A 19,010-nucleotide genomic window follows, 5' to 3' on the forward strand; every position below is an offset into this window, starting at 1 on the left:
TTACCTCTCTATTGGCTGTTTGTATATGTTTTTTGCTTGGGGGGTAAATGTGTTCGAGGTCATTGGCATCAAATGTCATAGTGTCAGTTGCTCCACAATCAAAAATCCATTTAGTGTTTTTGCATACTAATCCTACATTATATGGGTTAATTATATTTTGTTGATTTGTATTGGGCTTAGCAATTTTATGGGGCTTAGCAAGTTTATTACTCGGTTCTATGCGGGAATAAGGGTTGAGGGTTGGTTTTTTATATGGGTCATGACAAACAAGACATGCATTAGGAACTTTACCAAATAAATTTAGGGCTTCTGAATCCATACCTTCCTTCTCCTTCTCTTTCATACATGAGGTAGAGGAAACGGTGGCCACTGTTCCTTTCTTCTGACTTGCCGGAGTTTCGCCAGTATTGATGGCTACGTTGCTGGTGCTCTTTCTTTCCTCCTTCTTTCGATCTCCCCACCAGTCTGGGTAGCCAATAATCTCGAAACACCCTTTCTTTGTATGTCTCGTACCTCCATAGTGGGTACATCTGAGCCTTGCTTTTCCATCTTCCCTTCGGAAATTAGGCCTTTCGGTTCGCCCCTTCACGACAAAACTTCCACCGATTCTCAATGATTCTGTCGGTGAGAGTTTCGGTGTTCTAGTGTTCATGATTGCTCGCCGGTGAATCTCTCTTCTAATTATTGCAAAGGCCTCCTCCGGTGTAGGAAGGGGCTCTCAGTTGAGGATGTCTCGTTGATCTTTGTCAAGGGTCTCGTCTACCCCTGCTAAGAATTGATACAATCTGTTTTGTTGCATTATTCGATTGTATGTTGTTTTGTCCTCTGGGCTGTTCATCGGGTTTGGTGAGCGTCTGTCAATCTCCTTCCAGATTCCAGTAAGCTTACTGTAATACACTTCGATTGGGTCCCCTCCTTGCTGGATTTTATTTGCTTTGACCATAAGGTCAAAATTTTGAAGTCTGTCTTTTGTCCCACCATATAAGGTTTCAATCTCTTGCAATAGGGTAATTTAGAAACTGATTTAGTAATTCTGAGTCAATGTTTCCAATTATCCTAGAGATTACCAACGAGTCCCGTTGAAACCAGTTGGTGTATTCTGAATCCTCTTGGTTTGGCGGGGAGGCTATGATGTGGTTGAGCCTTCCCCTGCCGCCGAGTTCCAGCTGCACTTAATTTGGCCCATTTCATGAAATTCTTGTTATTGAGTTTTTCTGGGATTTGGATTGGCTGGATATTCTGATGAGTGGTTTCTATGGTAGGCTTATTGGAGTTTAACTGTGATAGCAGTTGCATTAAGCTTTCCATGGTTACTGGTTTTTGGATAACAGCTTTGCCATCGTTTTCCATAGTAGATGATGAGATTATAGGTTGCCGGTCGCCAGAGATCAGAACCTGACTCTGATACCAAGTTAAAAATATACACGGGTTTTTATTTTTTGTGAATTTTCCACTATGTTTCAATGTTCATCATATCAGCATTATATACATGTATTCTTGCCTTTCTTAGCTACAATTACATCTCCTATCACTCAAAGAATCCGAGTGATTGATACAAATGTTCCAAATAAGGTAGTTTAATCTTTACAAGAATATTCTGGATTTCTAACACAAGTGTTCTTCATTGAACCAAACTTACTATGAATGGTAAATGTCGTAGAATCAATACCTTATGCTTGTCTTCGTTCATGACCCTATCGAGGACTGATAGGTCAAATTTTAATAACCGCAAGCGCATAATGTACGTGTAGCTGCGGGTCGAACACAAGGAGACGAGTTAATTAATTTGTTTGTTTTATGATTACAAGACAGGGATTAAGAAAATGATATGATAGGAAAACTAATACTAAGATGCAAGAACTAAAGCTAAAACAACAATTAATATGAAGATAACAGTGATATAACAAATTCTAGGGTGTCGGGCATCACCAAATTCTAACATGGGAGTCGATCACTCTCATGATTGTATGAAATTGAGTCATTAACATAATTAAACGTGATCTAATTAATCTCAATCTATTGATTAATATCGGTTTAAGACCAAACTAGTGTTAATCCTCAAACTTCCGTTTTATTGGTTAAACTAGTAGAATTTAACTTAAATATATCTCAATCCTAAATTAATCCTAATCTCAAACATCCGTTTTATTGAAAAGGTTAATAAAGATATTTAAACTGAGATTTATTAAGCATTGATTTAATTATAGACTCAAATTCACACAATCAATCAATAAAACAACATCCCATGCTTCAAATTAGGATTTATGCCCTAACCCTAGAGAGGAAAACTACTCTCTTGACATAACAATAAAGAACATGTAGTAAACAATAAATAAACTCTCAAACAAAATTCTAAACATGAAGATAACAGATAGACGCATTGCATAAAAGTAAATGATAAAGTTGTAAATAAAGAAAACTTACTAATGAAAATAACATAAATGGAAATGGTAAGAAATTAAATATAACACTGGAGTTTTTACTCCATAAAAGATGATGGAATAACAAAGGAACAATAATGAAAACTCTGAAAAATTAAGGGAAAAAAACTTCCACTTACAAAAAAGAAACTGTAGAAATACTAATGGATGATCGAATGCAACAAGAGGGGGGGGGGTGAATTGTTGTGTTGTTAGTTTAAGAATTTTTTGCTCAACTTTTTGCGGAATTATATCGAGTAAAGAACAAAACTTAAACCTTTAAAAAACGAAACGAAGAATAATAAAAGGAGACAAGAATTTTACGTGGAAACCTTTTGGGCCTAATCAAAAGGAAAAACCACGACCCCCCGGGATTTCAAAATTCTCACTATGTTTAGGCAATTAGTTACAATTACACAAAACAATGTTTGCTTCACTTGAAGCTTCTCAATTCTCTAAACGCTTTACTCAAAGCTTCTCTACTTAGGCCTACTTCTCTTCTCTTCTCTTCTCTTCTCTTCTCTCCTTCTCTTTCTCTTTTCTCGATTCTATTCTCTATTCCCTTAGACTTCCCATAAGTCTAATTACAACAAAACACTCAATTACCCTTTACAAGGCCAATTCTCATAAAGATCAAAATGAAATTGTTGCTTAAGAAAAATATTATAAATTAATTGGCATTTAAAACTTAGAATATTTTTCTCAATTAATTCTCCCTTAGATGGACTCTCTCAATGCAACATTTATTCATTTATCCATCCATACATACTGAACCGTAATTTCCCTCTTTTATAAGGAGGAACAGCAGACAGTGCACTCAGCCCATGTTCTCCACGAAATGCACATATCCCACGACTTCCACAAACTTACTTGCTCCCAAAGAAAACGGGAAGTTAGTTGAAGTTTAGAAGTGGAATGTAACTGCTGTACACATGCACGGTTAAAAACATCATGGTTTAAGGAAGATCCTAAATTGTAGGAGACAAATTCAAAGTGTAGAACAAGTCCCTTTGATATCCGAGTTTATAGGAGATAAACAAGGAATTGATCTTCTCCATGTTTTTAGGCGAATTAAAAAAAATTTGCCAATTAATAAATAAATTTAATTAAGCAACTAATTAAATTTTAACCTTTTACATTAACCAAAAACAGAAAATATAATTTTCGTAATCTTCCAGTCAATGTCTTCTTCGGACCTGTATCGTGAGGAACAGCACACTGTCTCCATCTACAACATTCGTCAGAACTTCAACTCTAGGAACAGTAAACTGTCTTCAAGAGCAATTTCCCAACTTCTTGGATATTTGAGACATGTACTTCTTTCACGAATCAAGTCATAGGCTTCATCAACGATTCACATTAAATCGGATATATACCTACAAAACAATCTCTAAAATATGTTTGTTTATTTAAAAGTAAAGTCATCATCAAAACCTTAAGAGGCCAACAGAAACTAACTGATCTATTTATAAAAACTGCTAAAAAAAACGTAACCGCTGCACGTTAGGGGAAAAAGCCGAGTCGGCGATGGAGGACCTCAGCAGGAAAGTCGAGTCGGCTTTTGATGATAACACAGACATATTTCCAGAACCTACAGCCGACTCGGCGGTAGCTTTTTTTCTCACAAAAGCCAAATCGGTGTTTTGTGCTGAAATATTGCAGCAAATTCAAATGATCGCCATTTCTTGCTCGGTTGTCAGAATTGGACATATAATATACCGTTGGAAAGCTCTTGAATTCTAGTTTCTAATGCTACAAAACTTGCATTGATGCAATGTTTTTATCAAAAGTTATGACCAAAAGAGTGAGCATGTATCAAATTTCACTTCAAAACTTTTGCATTTTAAACACTTTTCAACTCTTTTGCCCATCTTCATTGTAAAACATCTTCAAACGAGAAATAATCTCCTTAGTAAACTCCGTCATCATTAAAACTATAAGAATTATGTTTAAAACGATCAAAACCGCTCAAAATCAACATGAATAACCAAAATGGGTAAAGTAGCATAACTATTCAAAATAAGCACGAAGTTACTAGCGACAACCATTATTAAGGAGTATAAAATGATATAAATAAGTGCAAATAATTGCACTTATCAAGGACCTAGTCTGCAAATTTAACCGTAGTTGATCCAAGAACGGTCTAATATGACTCAGAAAAAATGAATCGATTCACCATTACTTGAAATAAATAGATCATAAGTATGCAATATGCAGTGTTACTTCATCACTTAGAGTTCGCCCCTTTGCCCTTTTTTGTTGTTTTTTTTCGTCAAATGGGACAGAATCTAAAGGACAGACGGAGTATTTATTGAAATCACGCTGCACCCAAAACGCTACAAGAAAGTTTCTAATGATTTGGGTTTAAAAAAAAAATAAGAGCAACGAGAATTCTCGAATTAAAGACAATACACGATGCACAAAATATAAATCAAAGCATTACATATTATTGTAAAATTTTTTGATTGAGTTACAAACTTCTCTAACCGGTGTTTCTCAAAACAGGGCAACCCAACTGCACATCACCAGAAGAATTTCCATTTTTTGAACCCTTGAGAAGAACACCGAGTAATTCACCACGATCGTAAAAGTATTCAACTTTGGTGATCCTCTTACTTTCATCTACCTACAATACAAATTAGAAAAACCAAAGTTGAATACTTGAATCTGAGTTTCAGCTATAGTGTAAAAACAAGTTCGCATCGCGTTGCATTGACCGCGTTGTAAAGATTTTCAAAAACAACAAACCGATATTTCTTGTATTGTTAAGGTGTAAATTACAATCACGTTATGGGCTGTATTTTCGCACTTTGATTCTTATCATAAAAGGTTTGAAATATAGAATCATATGTAAAGAAGCCATAACATTAAATACTACCTCTAGTTGAAATTAGTTACGTATGAAAAACATAGTCAGGTAAGACTTATTTCATTCGTCTCAATGCATGTTTTCACAAGATCAACTTTATAAATTGTAATTATGCGCAACTCAAGATTTTAATTGTATCAAAATAGTACATTAGATAGTGTGAAAATAAAAAAGTGATCAATAACTTTCAATCAGAGGAAGTATGATAATACCTCAAAAATAGCAACCCCAAACAATTCAACCAGTTCCCCGGTAGGAGGGTGGCCTTTGAAAGGACCTTCCATGTAAGCCCAATGTCGGAATTTAAATGCGATCACAGGTGGACCGGAGTAGACCTGGAGGATCTCGAGGGCAAACCCCCGAGGGAAAGTTGTTGTAAATATCCGGTGAGATGATTCTCTAGTCTCCTTAGCTGGATCATACAAACGCATTTCCTCAGGTAATGAAGTTTGTAGGAAACCATTGTAACCACCCCCTATCTTCCGTAGTTCCTCTAAGGTTAAAGGCTTTTTCCCTTCAGTTTCAATAAACACATTGTAAGTAGGTAATATTGTTAGAATCATAATCGTATTTTTGGATTTTCCAATATTCGGTTAAATCAAATTCTCCATTGAGTTCACGATTTATAATTGTTTGGTTTCGGATTATACTAAAGTTTAGTAAAACTATTAATTAAATCACCAGAATGTCTTAAAGTCGCATCATAATGTTTGGTATCAAGGATCACCAACTCGTCTTACAGGTACAAGGTGTTATAAAGTTACATACAATTTTTAAATTCCGTATATGTAAACATATAGCAGAGAGTCACTTTGTTGTAATGACATAAATAAATGTTGTAATTAAGTTAATAAGTTTTATTTAACCCCTTAGAATTAAGGACTCACTCTACACATGCCTTTAAAATATTGTTATCTTCCTCTATATTGTATAAACAATCAATAATTTTAATAAATTAGAAATACATTTCAATTTACACAAACCAAGACACATGCTTTCCAAGAATGCATAAAATAGGGATGACAAATAAAGGAGCAACAATGAGTGAAAAGAAAGGTTATACCGTTGACCCTTAAAGTCAACTTGGAAGCATCCATTGATTTGTAATCCTGAGGATTGGCCTTATGGAACAGCTCCATCTCCATGGTTTTCACAAGATTCTGTACCTTCTCTTCTAGTGAACCAGCCGGCCATATCTAATTGCAATCACAAATTATTACATTCAAACGTATACTCCCTGCTATTCATTCAATGTATCTCATTTGACTTTTCACCATTTTTTAGGTGTTCAAATGAAAGCACACGTGTAAGAAATAAAGTAAAGTGTTTTTAAATTTTAATAGGGGTAAAGTGGGATTAGTAGGTATAAAGGGGTGGAAACGTTAGGTTTAATATGGGTAAATTGGTAAAGTTAACATACTCAAAATAAAAATAAGACATTTAAAATGACTTGACTAAATATAAAAATGAGACACCTATGGTGAATAGGAGGGAGTATAATACACATATACCAACAAAGCAATGAATACCAACATAAGCTCCAACGGTAATTGTTAGAATAATATAATATCTTCAGAGGCTCAATCATCAACTAAAGTAAGTTTTTTGTTGACTGGGTTTCTTGACATGGTATTATAAACCAACGTGATAAGAGATCACAATTTCCAATCTCAACCACTCTTCATTTAAAATGGAATATTAGTGCCAGATATGAGGAAGATATGTGTAGCATTCACACTTTTAGCGCATAAAGGGCTTTTATGTGAGTGGGCGTACTATAATATATGATATATCTTAAGACATTAATCATCAACTTAATCTTTTGATTGACTTGGTTTATTGACAGTATAGCCCAATCATTATAACGTCAAAGATCAATCTCAATTAAATTTTTAATGTGGATTAAGTCCATACAAGAGTTATTCGGAAGAAGGTTAGTTTACCTGAGTCCTGCCTTCTTCAAAGAGTTTATCGACAACCTCGTAGTTGGGTGGAACTCCAAATACCCATTCGGTGTTCGTTTCACCATCTCCATACAAAAAAGAACGATACTTGTTACTTTGTGTTGGTGTTTCTGAACTCATATTTTCTAGTGTTATGCTACACACTTGATGTTTATTTGCTAGCTATATTTAAAGACTTGACACTTAGTTGCTTGTTCATAAATAAATTAATTCTTTTCTAAGATGAAAATAAAATAATAAGTCATTTGTTCATTTGGTTTTGTGATCTTGTCTTTTCTAATTGTTCTTAATGATGCTAGCTTAGATTTTTTTTTATATATAAAATACATTTATATGTAAAGTGAGATGAATAGGTTGTTTTAAGTTGGGAGTTATTATATATCGTTATCCTTTTCATTTTATTGCTACCCCTAATGAAATTACAAATTTGCCTCTGAACTTAAAACTTGTTTAACAAATATAAATCGCATTTAATAACACTATTATCACTTTAAAAACATTAAATTTAAAGAAGAATATAAAAAAGTTAATAATAATAATAATAATAATAATAATATTTTAAAAAATAAATTAAATATAATAATTAAAACAAAAATAAAAATTTAATAATACTAATAATAACAATCACAATAATAATAATAATAATAATAACAATAATAATAATGATAATAACAATAATAATATAAATAAAATTAATAATAATTTTTTAAAAAAATGAAAAAAAAATTAGAAAAACTACCTAGTCGCATGAATTCCGCGAGCCACCCGCGGTTCAGTCGCACGATATCCGCGACTCGACCGCGGCTCAGTCCCATAAAACGTGCGACTGAACCACGGTCGAGTCGCGGATTTCGTGCGACTGAACCGCGGTTGGCTCGCAGATTTAGTGCGACTGTGTCATTTTTTTAATTTTTTTTTCGTTTTTTTTAAATTATTATTAATTTTATTTATATTATTATTGTTATTATTATTATTATTGTTGTTGTTGTTGTTGTTGTTGTTGTTGTTGTTGTTGTTGTTGTTGTTATTATTATTATTATTATTATTGTGATTGTTATTATTATTATTATTAATTTTTTTTTTATTATATTTAATTTATTTTTTAAAATATTATTATTATTATTATTATTATTATTATTATTATTATTATTATTATTATTATTATTATTATTAACTTTTTTATATTCTTTTAAATATTATTTTTATTATTTTTGTTGGTGATGTTGTTGTTGTTGTTATTGTTATTGTTATTGTTAGTAAATTTTTCTTTAATTTTATTTTTAAATATTGTTTTTATTATTAGTGTTTTGATTATTATTATTGTTTGTGTTATTATTGTTATGATTATTATTAATGTTATTATTTTTGTTAATATTATTATTATTATTATGATTATTGTTAATTTAGAAAATTAATTACAATAATATTAATAATAATAATAATAATAATAATAATAATAATAATAATAATAATAATAATAATAAATATGTTCTTACATTATATTTGTTGATAATTCATGATGTAAGAACATATTTTTTATTATTATTATTAATATTATTGTAATTAATTTTCTAAATTAACAATAATCATCATAATAATAATAATACTAACCAAAATAATAACATTAATAATAATCATAACAATAATAACACTAATAATAATAATAATAATAATAATAATAATAATAATAATAATAATAATAATAATAATAATAATAATAATAACACTACTAACAGAAACAATATTTAAAAATAAAATTAAAGAAAAATTTACTAATAATAACAATAACAACAACAATATCACCAACAAAAATAATAAAAATAATATTTAAAAGAATATAAAAAAGTTAATAATAATAATAATAATAATAATAATAATAATAATAATAACAACAACATATAGTGGTAGACGTCAATTGGTAAATTCGGTTCTTACCTCTATACATACTTATCGGGCTCAAATCTTCATACTGCCAAAGACAATCATTAACAAAATAAATAATGTTTGTCAACATTTTCTATGGCATGGTGTTAGTGAAGGAACAAAACATGGGAATATTGCTTGGGATAACTTGTGTGATACAAAAAAAGGAGGCGGTTTGAGCATTAGGAACGTGAGGCTTTGGAACAAGGCAGCCATTAAAAAGCAAATCTGGGCCATAAGCCATAAAAAGGACAATTTATGGGTCAAATGGGTTCATGCAGTTTACATTAAAAACCAAAAATGGGAGGATCATAATCCTCCCATCACTACGAGCTGGATGTGGAAAGGGTTATGCAAGTTACGAGATGAAATACAAGCTACTGTCCAGCAGCAGACCAGCACGCAGTACAACATTAAACGGGTGTACAGATTACTGATGCCACCTGAAAACAACTTCAACTGGAGCAGGAACGTCTGGTGCAGATATTCAGTACCTAAGCATAGATTTATCACCTGGTTAACTATGAGAAGCAGGCTGTATACCAGATACAGACTTCTGAACTTTAAGTTGATACAAGATGCAACTTGTGTTCTTTGTAGTAACGATATTGAAACACACGATCATCTCTTCTTTCAATGCCCATGCAGTGTGATGATATTGCAGCAAATAATGCAGTGGATGGGATACTCAACACCCCATTCTTGCATTCCATCCTCCATAAGTGCGGAAACATTAAGGGGAACAGAATGAAGAAGCGAGCCTTACTAGTTACAATTGCAGCCACAGTTTATGGTGTTTGAAAACTACGGAATGACGTTATTTGGAGGAAAAAAGATATCTCAACTACAACACACATCGTCAATCAGATCAAGTGGAGTGTGAAAAATAGGCTAATCCAATTGTGCAAGGAGAATGATAGACAAATAGAATGGTTCCGTGCTTTGTAATCTTTTTCTTGGAATGATGCTACAAATGATTTAGCCTCGCTAGTGCCCATGATGGATAGGCATCATTTTGTTCCGTTGTATTTGTACTCGAATCTTGTTTTTGGTGTAATATAATTATTCTTACTTTTCAATAATAATAATAATAATAATAATAATAATAATAATAATAATAATATTTTAAAAAATAAATTAAATATAATAATTAAAACAAAAATAAATATTTAATAATAATAATAATAACAATCACAATAATAATAATAATAATAATTAAATAAAATTAATAATTATTATTAAAAAAAAACGAAAAAAAAATGTGCGACTTAGTCGCGGTCCAGTCGCGTGTTTCTTGCGACTGGACAAACACGCGACTGGACCGCGACGGGCTCGCGGTTTTCCCGCGAGTCTCTTATTTTTATTTATTTTTTTTTCGTTTTTTTTAAAATTTAAAATAATACGATTCGAATAAAAATGACCTCGATTATTTTTTGCGGAATGAATTTCTTAGTTTTTGCTCTAAAAATTTTATGTTGTAATTTTGTTTTTTAAGTGTGATAAAGGAGTTACTTAGTAAGGTTAGACTATATTTATGAAATATTAAGTACAGTGGTAAATTCGTAATTTTTTAAAATTGAGGGGCAAATTCGTAATTTCATTGGGAAAGGATGACGATAAAATAAAAAAGATAGCGATGTTTAAGGATTGAGTTGATTTGTCGTTGCAATGAATTTGGAATCTTCACTAGAAAAATGCTGACATCATGGCTAACGTCAGAAATCTTCACTAGAAAAATGCTGATATCATAGCTCACGTCAGAAAAATACAAGTAACATGACAGTTTTTTTTACTTTAATTTTTAATTTTTTTGGTGGAACAAGAACAAATTTTTTTCTATTAAAGGTATAAAATTGTTATTAACAATACCCATGCCATAAGAGTATTTTTTTCATTTTTATTAGGGAAATTTGCAAAGAAATACCTTTTAAAACCACTTTTTTTTGTAAAGAAACACCTTTTATAATTTTTTTTTGTAAAAAAACACCTTTTAAGAGACTTTTTTTAAAAAAAACACCTTAAATCAGTTTCCGGTGACTAGCATAGTCAACGCCGGAAAGTTGACAAAAGTCACCGGAAACTGATTTAAGGTGTTTTTTTTTAAAAAAAAGTCTCTTAAAAGGTGTTTTTTTACAAAAAAAATTATAAAAGGTGTTTCTTTACAAAAAAAGGGTTTTAAAAGGTGTTTCTTTGCAAATTTCCCTAATTATTATTATTATTAATTTTTTTAAAATTTTTTTTTAATTTTTTTATATAATAATAAAAATAAACTTTTTTTAAAAAAAATAATATTAATAATAAAAATAAAAATAAAAATAAAAACAAAAATTTTAAAAAAAGTTAAAAAAATTTTAAAAAATTAATAATAATAATAATAATAATAAATATTATTATTCTTATTTTTTTTAAAAAAAATATTTTTTTAATTTAATTTTTTTTTTAATTTTTGTTATTATTATTTTTTTTAATTATTATTATTGTTATTTTATATTTTTTTATACTTTTTATTTTTTTTATTATTATTAAATTTTTTAAATTTTTTTAACTTTTTTTTAAATTTTTGTTTTTATTTTTATTTTTATTTTTATTATTAATATTATTTTTTTAAAAAAAATTTATTTTTATTATTATATAAAAATAAAATAAAAAAAATTTTTTTAAAAATTAATAATAATAATAATAAGGGAAATTTGCAAAGAAACACCTTTAAAACCCTTTTTTGTAAAGAAACACCTTTTATAATTTTTTTTGTAAAAAAACACCTTTTAAAAGACTTTTTTAAAAAAAACACCTTAAATCAGTTTCCGGTGACTTTTGTCAACTTTCCGGCATTGACTGGCATAGTCAACGCCGGAAAGTTGACAAAAGTCACCGGAAACTGATTTAAGGTGTCTTTTTTTAAAAAAAGTCTCTTAAAAGGTGTTTTTTACAAAAAAAATTATAAAAGGTGTTTCTTTGAAAAAAATTGGTTTTAAAAGGTGTTTTTTTGCAAATTTCCCTTTTTATTATTATCAACTGTTAGTCTTTTATCCTGAATACCTTTAATATTAAATTTGTACCGAACCCCATAAAAAAGACCAATGAGGTCTTTTTTTTTTTTTGAAAAAGAATTGATCGTCAACGAATTCAAAAAGTTGTAGTAGGAAGAACGACAATCCTTTGACTAGAGTTGATAAGATGATGAAAGATGGCATATACGACTTGACTACTTACTTGCCCTGGAATAATAATAATAGTACAACTCTAAATCATAAAATATTATGCAATAAAATTTATATTTAACATAATAAACATTTTATCGTATTAACTAGTAAATTAAAATTGTAATTATAAAATACTATTCTCACCGGAGAAACACCTAATTACATCTTGAACAAGCAAATATACATATTACCTTTCAGTTGGCTTTTGGGTTGCCTTGAGTCCAATTGGACTTTTGGTTTAGTTTGGGTTACAATTAGGAACAGACGATAACAATACTGGTATTATATGGAGTGTTTTGAAGGAAAAAAAATCCAACTCGACTTTATATTCTGATAGTGAAAGATCAATTTGTTGTTTCAATTACACTTTCTCTATTTTTGCTGGGTTCATTTTGTATACAATTGAATCTATACATTATAAATGAACCCAAATTACATTAGTCTAAGAAATATTATTAATTCTCATTTAAAAATATTTAAAGTGTTTCCGATGTTATTGGTTTGAGTATGACATTTTAAAATCCAAAAGGAGACTCAAGCCATATTGGTCATAGAACAAAGCCTCTAGCAGTTAAGTTTTCTCGGCATTAATATTACATTTTTATGCCAATTAGCAATGTAATTTCAAAAATCATCGTCTTCAAATACCTCTAATTCTTACCTCCTAAATGCTTCAAATCCTTCAAACCCCAACTTTTATCCGTTCCTATTTTTCCCATACCATAATAAACTCCGATTGTTAGCCGCACTTGATAAACATCGTCTCAATCCTAAATGGCACCCTCCTAAAAAACTACTTCCACATCCCCTCTCCTCTATTCCCCGGTTCTGTCAGTAGAGGAATCGAGAAACAACCAATTCAATTTTTATACATTGAAATGAATGCTCTCTTTGTCCCAAGAATTCTATTTTTAGAACAAGGTATTCCTATCATTGCAATTGCTACTCTGCCCCCAATATATTAGTTTGGTAAGTTAAGATAACAAAAATGTACTTCAAAGTACGTACATGTTGAATTCCTCAGCACTGTGGGTAACAGTCAGCAAAATTCACACTGCTAGTGCCAAGTTCTAAGTGCTAACTGCAATTGCATAGCCGGCAGCAGTGTCTCAGCATTCTATTCTCAAGATGTCTGTTGTCTCTTGTGGATACCAGACCTGGGTTTAGCTACTTCCACAAATATTACCCTGCCATCAAGAAACTGAAAGTGGAAATTTGATCAAAAAACTAATTGGTCATGTGCTGTTCAGATATGAAAGACATCAAAGTCAAGTATGTGTACAAGATGTGCAGGCAAGAAATTGAGAAAATATATCCATCTTCCCTAAGCTTCGTTGTAGATTCAACAAAAAAAGGACTTGACTAAGTAATTTATTCAACAAGATTTAGAGGACAAACAAGATGCCCAATGACAGGATAAGTAGTACTTATATCCAATTATAAGAGCAAATGAGATGTCCAACAAAACTCATAAGTCCTACTAATACTATAAAGTTATGGGAAAGAATACCAGAATGTGTGAATAGATGTTGAACCAATTTGGATCAAGACAAGTAATGAGACACTATAAGGCTAAAAGAGATTTGTTGCGTAAGACAAGGTATCAAGAAAACTACTCCACTAGACAATGACAAAGGGTATTTCAAGAAAACATATTAATACAGTGCAAGATAAGAGCGTCAAAGGATTTAAAATTTTCCAGTCACAACTGGCCTTTATCAGGCTTTGGCCCTAAGCTCTTTTCTTTTTGCAATAGTCCTAGAAGTGACCCAACGGATTTAGTGTGTGTTGTAACAATTGGTATATTATGTGTTTAAGGTGTAGCCCTACATCTTAAGGGCAAGTTAAAACGAACGGTCATTTGACTAGCGCTACTAAATATGGAACCAAAAAAGAGGACAACAAAAAACTGACGATAAGACTAAAAAATATATAAAAATTATGAACTACAAGTTGAGATGGTACAAAAAATTGAATTGAACGGAGAAGGGGAATTCATGTGGACAACAATCGGGACTAATCTCTCGGTGAATGTAGATGACCAAATCTTTTGGGATTAAAGGCTTTGGAATTGTTGTCATAAGACTCTACTTAATTGTAAAAAAGGTTTGATCTTTTTCGGATGCATATACAAATATAATGAAAACATTACAAAAAGATTGAACCTAGTTGTCTAATAAGCAAGACGACATAAGACTTATTAGAAGTTCACAAGAGAGCCATATTACAGCGCTCAAAGTTTAATTCCAATGATTTAACTGGATTGGCAGCATGCAGCTGGCTTTTTTCTCATTTCTCACTGATAGCTGAATAGGAAATTAAGAACCTATAACCCTGATCCCATTCTATTCAAACAGAACAGCTGAACAACTTGACAAATAAAGCTAAGGTCAACAATCTGACTTTATGGTAAGAAGGCAACAAAAGTCGTACAAGTTTTACAAATAAAGCTAAGGTCAACCTGTTAGCATTGAAAGATAATTACAGCACATACCTTTCCATGCATTCCTTCAATGGCTTTCTTAGCCTCCTCTTCAGTTTCATAACGGAGGAAAGCAAAGCCCCTTGGTCTCTTTGCAATCTTATCCATCACGAGGTTCACTAAAGCAATTTCAAGAAAACTAAGCAATGAATACCTTAAAAAATCTAACTGCTCCACATAGGAATGATGAATGAACTTTTGCATATATTTGTCAGTTTGTCACCTTCCACAAGTTGGCCAAACTTTTCAAAAGCGTTTCGTAAACTTTCTTGAGTTGTGCGGAAGGAGAGACCTGCAAGCGGTAGCAAAGATTAGCCTGCCAATTTACTATGTTAACTATTTGCCTTGGGTGCAGGGCTCATAACAGCTGATATTAGTTATTACCATACTGCATATATGAACAAGAAAGTTCATGAAATGGAAGACAAGCAAAAAACAAGACCAAATTATCGTCATAACACAAAAAAACTCCGTAGATACTATCAGATGTGTATCGATTCATCAAGAAGAACCACATTCATTTCCCTTCCATGTATTGAATGGGCTCACCATCACTAACTTCCATCAGTTCGATTAATTTGCATTGTTCCAGACTTAACCTTAAAGTTTCAAAAAACTTACCAGCAAGATTCTTTTTTAGTCCTCAAATAGGAATGATCAAATGGCGCTCTACTTTTTATAAGCACAAGGTTGCATACATCTAACCACCCTAATTTTGCCTAAAGGAGAGCCGAAGTGGGAGCCCTTTGTTCGCATTGGGCCTTGGGTAATGGAATGTTGTATAAAAGAAAAGAAGAAAACAAAGTCACACACAAAAGTTGACTTTTTGGTTTGGCAAAAAATTTGCACGAGGTAGTGAGGTAGTACCGCAAAAAGGTTGTCATAAAACGTAAAAGGTATTCATATGCTTTTTTTTTCTAAAAGGTATCTTCTCAAAATATCAACTTTTAATAGTTACTTCTCTATCAAGAAAATCCTCTCTTTACACAAGCATTTACTTACTTATTAAAATTTGCCTATCACTATTATTCATTTATCAAGTAGCTTCCACAATTAGATGCCTTTTATACATGAAGAAGGATAGCCCATGAAAATAAAGCTACTTAACTAACATAAGGAAACTATTGAAGAAAATCTACCAGCTAAAAAACTAAAAGCCGCAAGCTTACTTTTAAAAGTGAGCAACTTTTAGGTGAATGGTTCTATAATATTCACAAAACATGTTCTAATGCCAACACCAAAACTTAATTTTCACCTATCCAAGAATACTCTTCACACTCCAATTATCAACTTTCTTTTTGAGCTTAGTTTTTGAGTTAAAAACAGATCTTGTCTCCATCATACCAAATCCTCTTCTCTCCCTCACACTAGTTTTTATAACATTTTCTTCTCTATACAAACACGACAACAATGCAAAATTCTTCATCCCCACAAATGGGTTGATTGCGTAAACCAAGATATGTCTTGTAATTGCCCACAAATGTTCTCTCTCTACATAAACCTATTTTCGAAGTATATTATCTAGTTTTATGTTGTGAGAGGTAATTAATCCCCTTTAAAAAGGAAAAAACTTGAAATATACTTTTGCACAACACTAAGTCCATATGTATATGCTTTGAATATTGCACATGCTCAAAAGGAACGACATAACAAGACTTCAAATTTTCGAATCCAACAACATATAGCTCATATTAAAGACAAATGATAATTGATAAAGCATGAATATAAAATCCAAGCAATGTAACAAATATAATAAAGAGACTTGTTATTATACAAAAGATAAGGGTAAGCACTAACCACTGACATAGAGTCTATAGGACTTTGATGAAGTAGAAGGGGTTGATGATGAGACACAAGCAACAATACACGGACAGCTTGTGGGCATTCCTCCATAGCCATTGAAACGAGAGCAGAAGTAAGGATACGGTGAATCAAAAAACTCAGAAGAACAATACAAAGAAGATCGCCAAGAACAATGTTCTTTTCTAGGTAATTTTTGCTTCCAAACTTCACTTTTTAGTGAGACTATCATCTGAAATTTTGAAAGAATAAGCTGAGAAAACTGTTCTTTTCTTGGTGATCTCTTATTCAATTCATGTTTTTGCAATGTGATGATACAAGGACCACTGAGAAATCTTGTTGCCCCTGTCATCTAGATTAAACACAGAAATCACACTTTGAACTTCATTTTTACATTACATTTATGTATGACAATTCCAAATAGAAACTCATATTCACTTCTTTGTAAGAAAATAGATTAATAACACTATGTGAACTATCTCAAAGCTACATTACCATTTATGATGGGTTTGAGAGTTAGTAAATATTACAAGCCACTTGATAGAAGTTTAAGGATCTTATGCATAGTTTTCGCACGCTTACAATATCCACATTCATGCAACAACTCAAACATTACATAGCAACTAAATAACCATCAAAATAAAAATCAGCTAAACAAGATTGCACAAAAGTTATGACTCTAACACTCTGTTCCATAGTTGAAATTGCTAATTCCCGCATAGATTTAAAAGTCTGTGTATCCCGCTGTTTGCCTGTTTAAGAATATCTTGATTCTTGATACACAATATCCACTACGCAGTTCAGGAACTAGTACAAGCAAGAGCTAAAGAGTAGATCATGTTTTTTCACTAGCTAGAACCCAGAAAAGTCATAGGAAAATAAAATATTCAAAACTGAGCACAAAAACCATAAACAGATTAATGACAGCATGGAGACACAATAGAATATCCATCTCCTCCAAAGTGATCACATACTAGCATAGTGCACCATCCCTTTGACTTTGACCCAAACATAAGTGAGAGCTTATTAGGATAATTGTGTCTAACTTAAAGTGGAGGAAGGAGTATTACTGTATTAGTTTAAACTTTTTACAAAGAAATATATATCCTATAACTTTAGCTTTACTCAAATCAGTTTAAAATAACAACATCACTAGGGAATAATTCCCAATTTGCACAACCAGTTTTCGATGGCATCAAGAGCCTTCATGTAAAGCTCATTAAATTATCATGCACATACAATTTTATACCTCAAGAAAAAGCAATTAAAGCTGTTACAGGTTAGAATAGATACTAGAAAGGTTAATTCAATTGCTAAACATAAAAAGGAGCAGGACCCAGAAATAAAACAACACAATCCCATACTTCCTAAGAAAGCAGAATTGAGGAAGTTTACAACAATAGAAATTTAATTGATAAATGATAGAATTAATTAATTTATAAGAACTTGCAAATCCCTAAAATTTACAGACCTAATTTCCGAACCCTAATTTACGAAATTAAGTGATTCTAACCAACGATATCAGTGCTCACAACTCCAGCAAAAATCTGTCATAATATCATAATTAATCTTCAGTTTTTGTCATCCCAACACCAAGGAATATAATGGAAGATGTTTAAGCAGAAATGGATGAATTACAAGCCATTATGACATTATACTCTGATGAATTGCTAAGAATTATGAAAAAAATGAAAAGCCTGAAACAAATACAAAGAACAAAGACAACAAAAAAGAAGAAGAAAATTAAACAATGGAGAAGAAAGAAGGTAGAACAAGACTGACATGTAAATTGTAATGGTGTCAACAACTGGTATGCTCTTCTTAACCGTGACCGGGATAAGCAGTTTTATTGATCATTGATATAAGAGGAAGTGAGCAACCCGTAGTCCATACTCCATAATCATAATCATGGGTTGGGTTATCCAAATGTTGCCTAAATTTTGTCTCTTCGGTTCTCTTTTCTCGCAATATTTTTTACCATTTTTCTTTGTTTTTTCTTTTTAACTGCACTCGCAATAAGTTGCCGTTGGTTTTTGAAAAATTTATAGAAATGTGAGAGAAATAGATAAAAATATATAAATATGTTGATGAAAATTAGAGAATATAGTATAATATAAATATCACTAAAAAAATAAATAATTAGTAAAGAAAGTCTTGATAAGTAAAATTAAAAATCAATTTATCATTAAAAATCATTTTTAGTTAGTAAATATCAATAACATTCAGTAAAAATCAATATTAATCAGTAAAAGATAGATTTTATCAACAACTAAAAAATCAATTTCAATTAATAAAAATCAATTTTAGTTGGTAAATATTTATTTAATTAGTAAAAATTAGTTTCAATCA

At 31.2% G+C, this 19,010-nt stretch overlaps 2 protein-coding genes across 6 annotated transcripts; both read right to left on the reverse strand.

The window, feature by feature from the left end:
- Positions 1–2,943: 2,943 nt before the first annotated feature.
- LOC130809105 (pathogen-related protein) lies at positions 2,944–10,022 on the reverse strand. Of its 2 annotated transcripts, XM_057674736.1 has the most exons (5): positions 9,189–10,022; positions 7,233–7,318; positions 6,353–6,485; positions 5,502–5,803; positions 2,963–5,046 (listed from the first exon to the last, which is right to left on the reverse strand). In XM_057674736.1, exons 1-5 carry the CDS (start codon positions 9,265–9,267, stop codon positions 4,903–4,905), a joined length of 744 nt encoding a protein of 247 aa, XP_057530719.1. In that variant the 5' UTR covers positions 9,268–10,022; the 3' UTR covers positions 2,963–4,902. The 2 variants fall into 2 exon arrangements, with proteins under 2 accessions (XP_057530720.1, XP_057530719.1); XM_057674737.1 differs by lacking the exon at positions 9,189–10,022 and having other exon boundaries at positions 2,944–5,046; positions 7,233–7,565.
- Positions 10,023–12,945: 2,923 nt separating this feature from the next.
- Positions 12,946–18,798, reverse strand: LOC130809108 (organelle RRM domain-containing protein 6, chloroplastic). Of its 4 annotated transcripts, none has more exons than XM_057674743.1 (5): positions 18,444–18,798; positions 16,659–16,893; positions 15,085–15,153; positions 14,874–14,980; positions 12,946–13,580 (listed from the first exon to the last, which is right to left on the reverse strand). In XM_057674743.1, exons 2-5 carry the CDS (start codon positions 16,891–16,893, stop codon positions 13,503–13,505), a joined length of 489 nt encoding a protein of 162 aa, XP_057530726.1. In that variant the 5' UTR covers positions 18,444–18,798; the 3' UTR covers positions 12,946–13,502. The 4 variants fall into 4 exon arrangements, with proteins under 4 accessions (XP_057530726.1, XP_057530722.1, XP_057530725.1 ...); XM_057674739.1 differs by having other exon boundaries at positions 16,659–17,013; XM_057674742.1 differs by having other exon boundaries at positions 12,946–13,566; positions 16,659–17,013; positions 18,444–18,630.
- Positions 18,799–19,010: the final 212 nt, after the last annotated feature.

This window comes from Amaranthus tricolor, chromosome 3 (genome assembly GCF_026212465.1).
Source record: "Amaranthus tricolor cultivar Red isolate AtriRed21 chromosome 3, ASM2621246v1, whole genome shotgun sequence".
Lineage (NCBI taxonomy): Eukaryota > Viridiplantae > Streptophyta > Magnoliopsida > Caryophyllales > Amaranthaceae > Amaranthus > Amaranthus tricolor.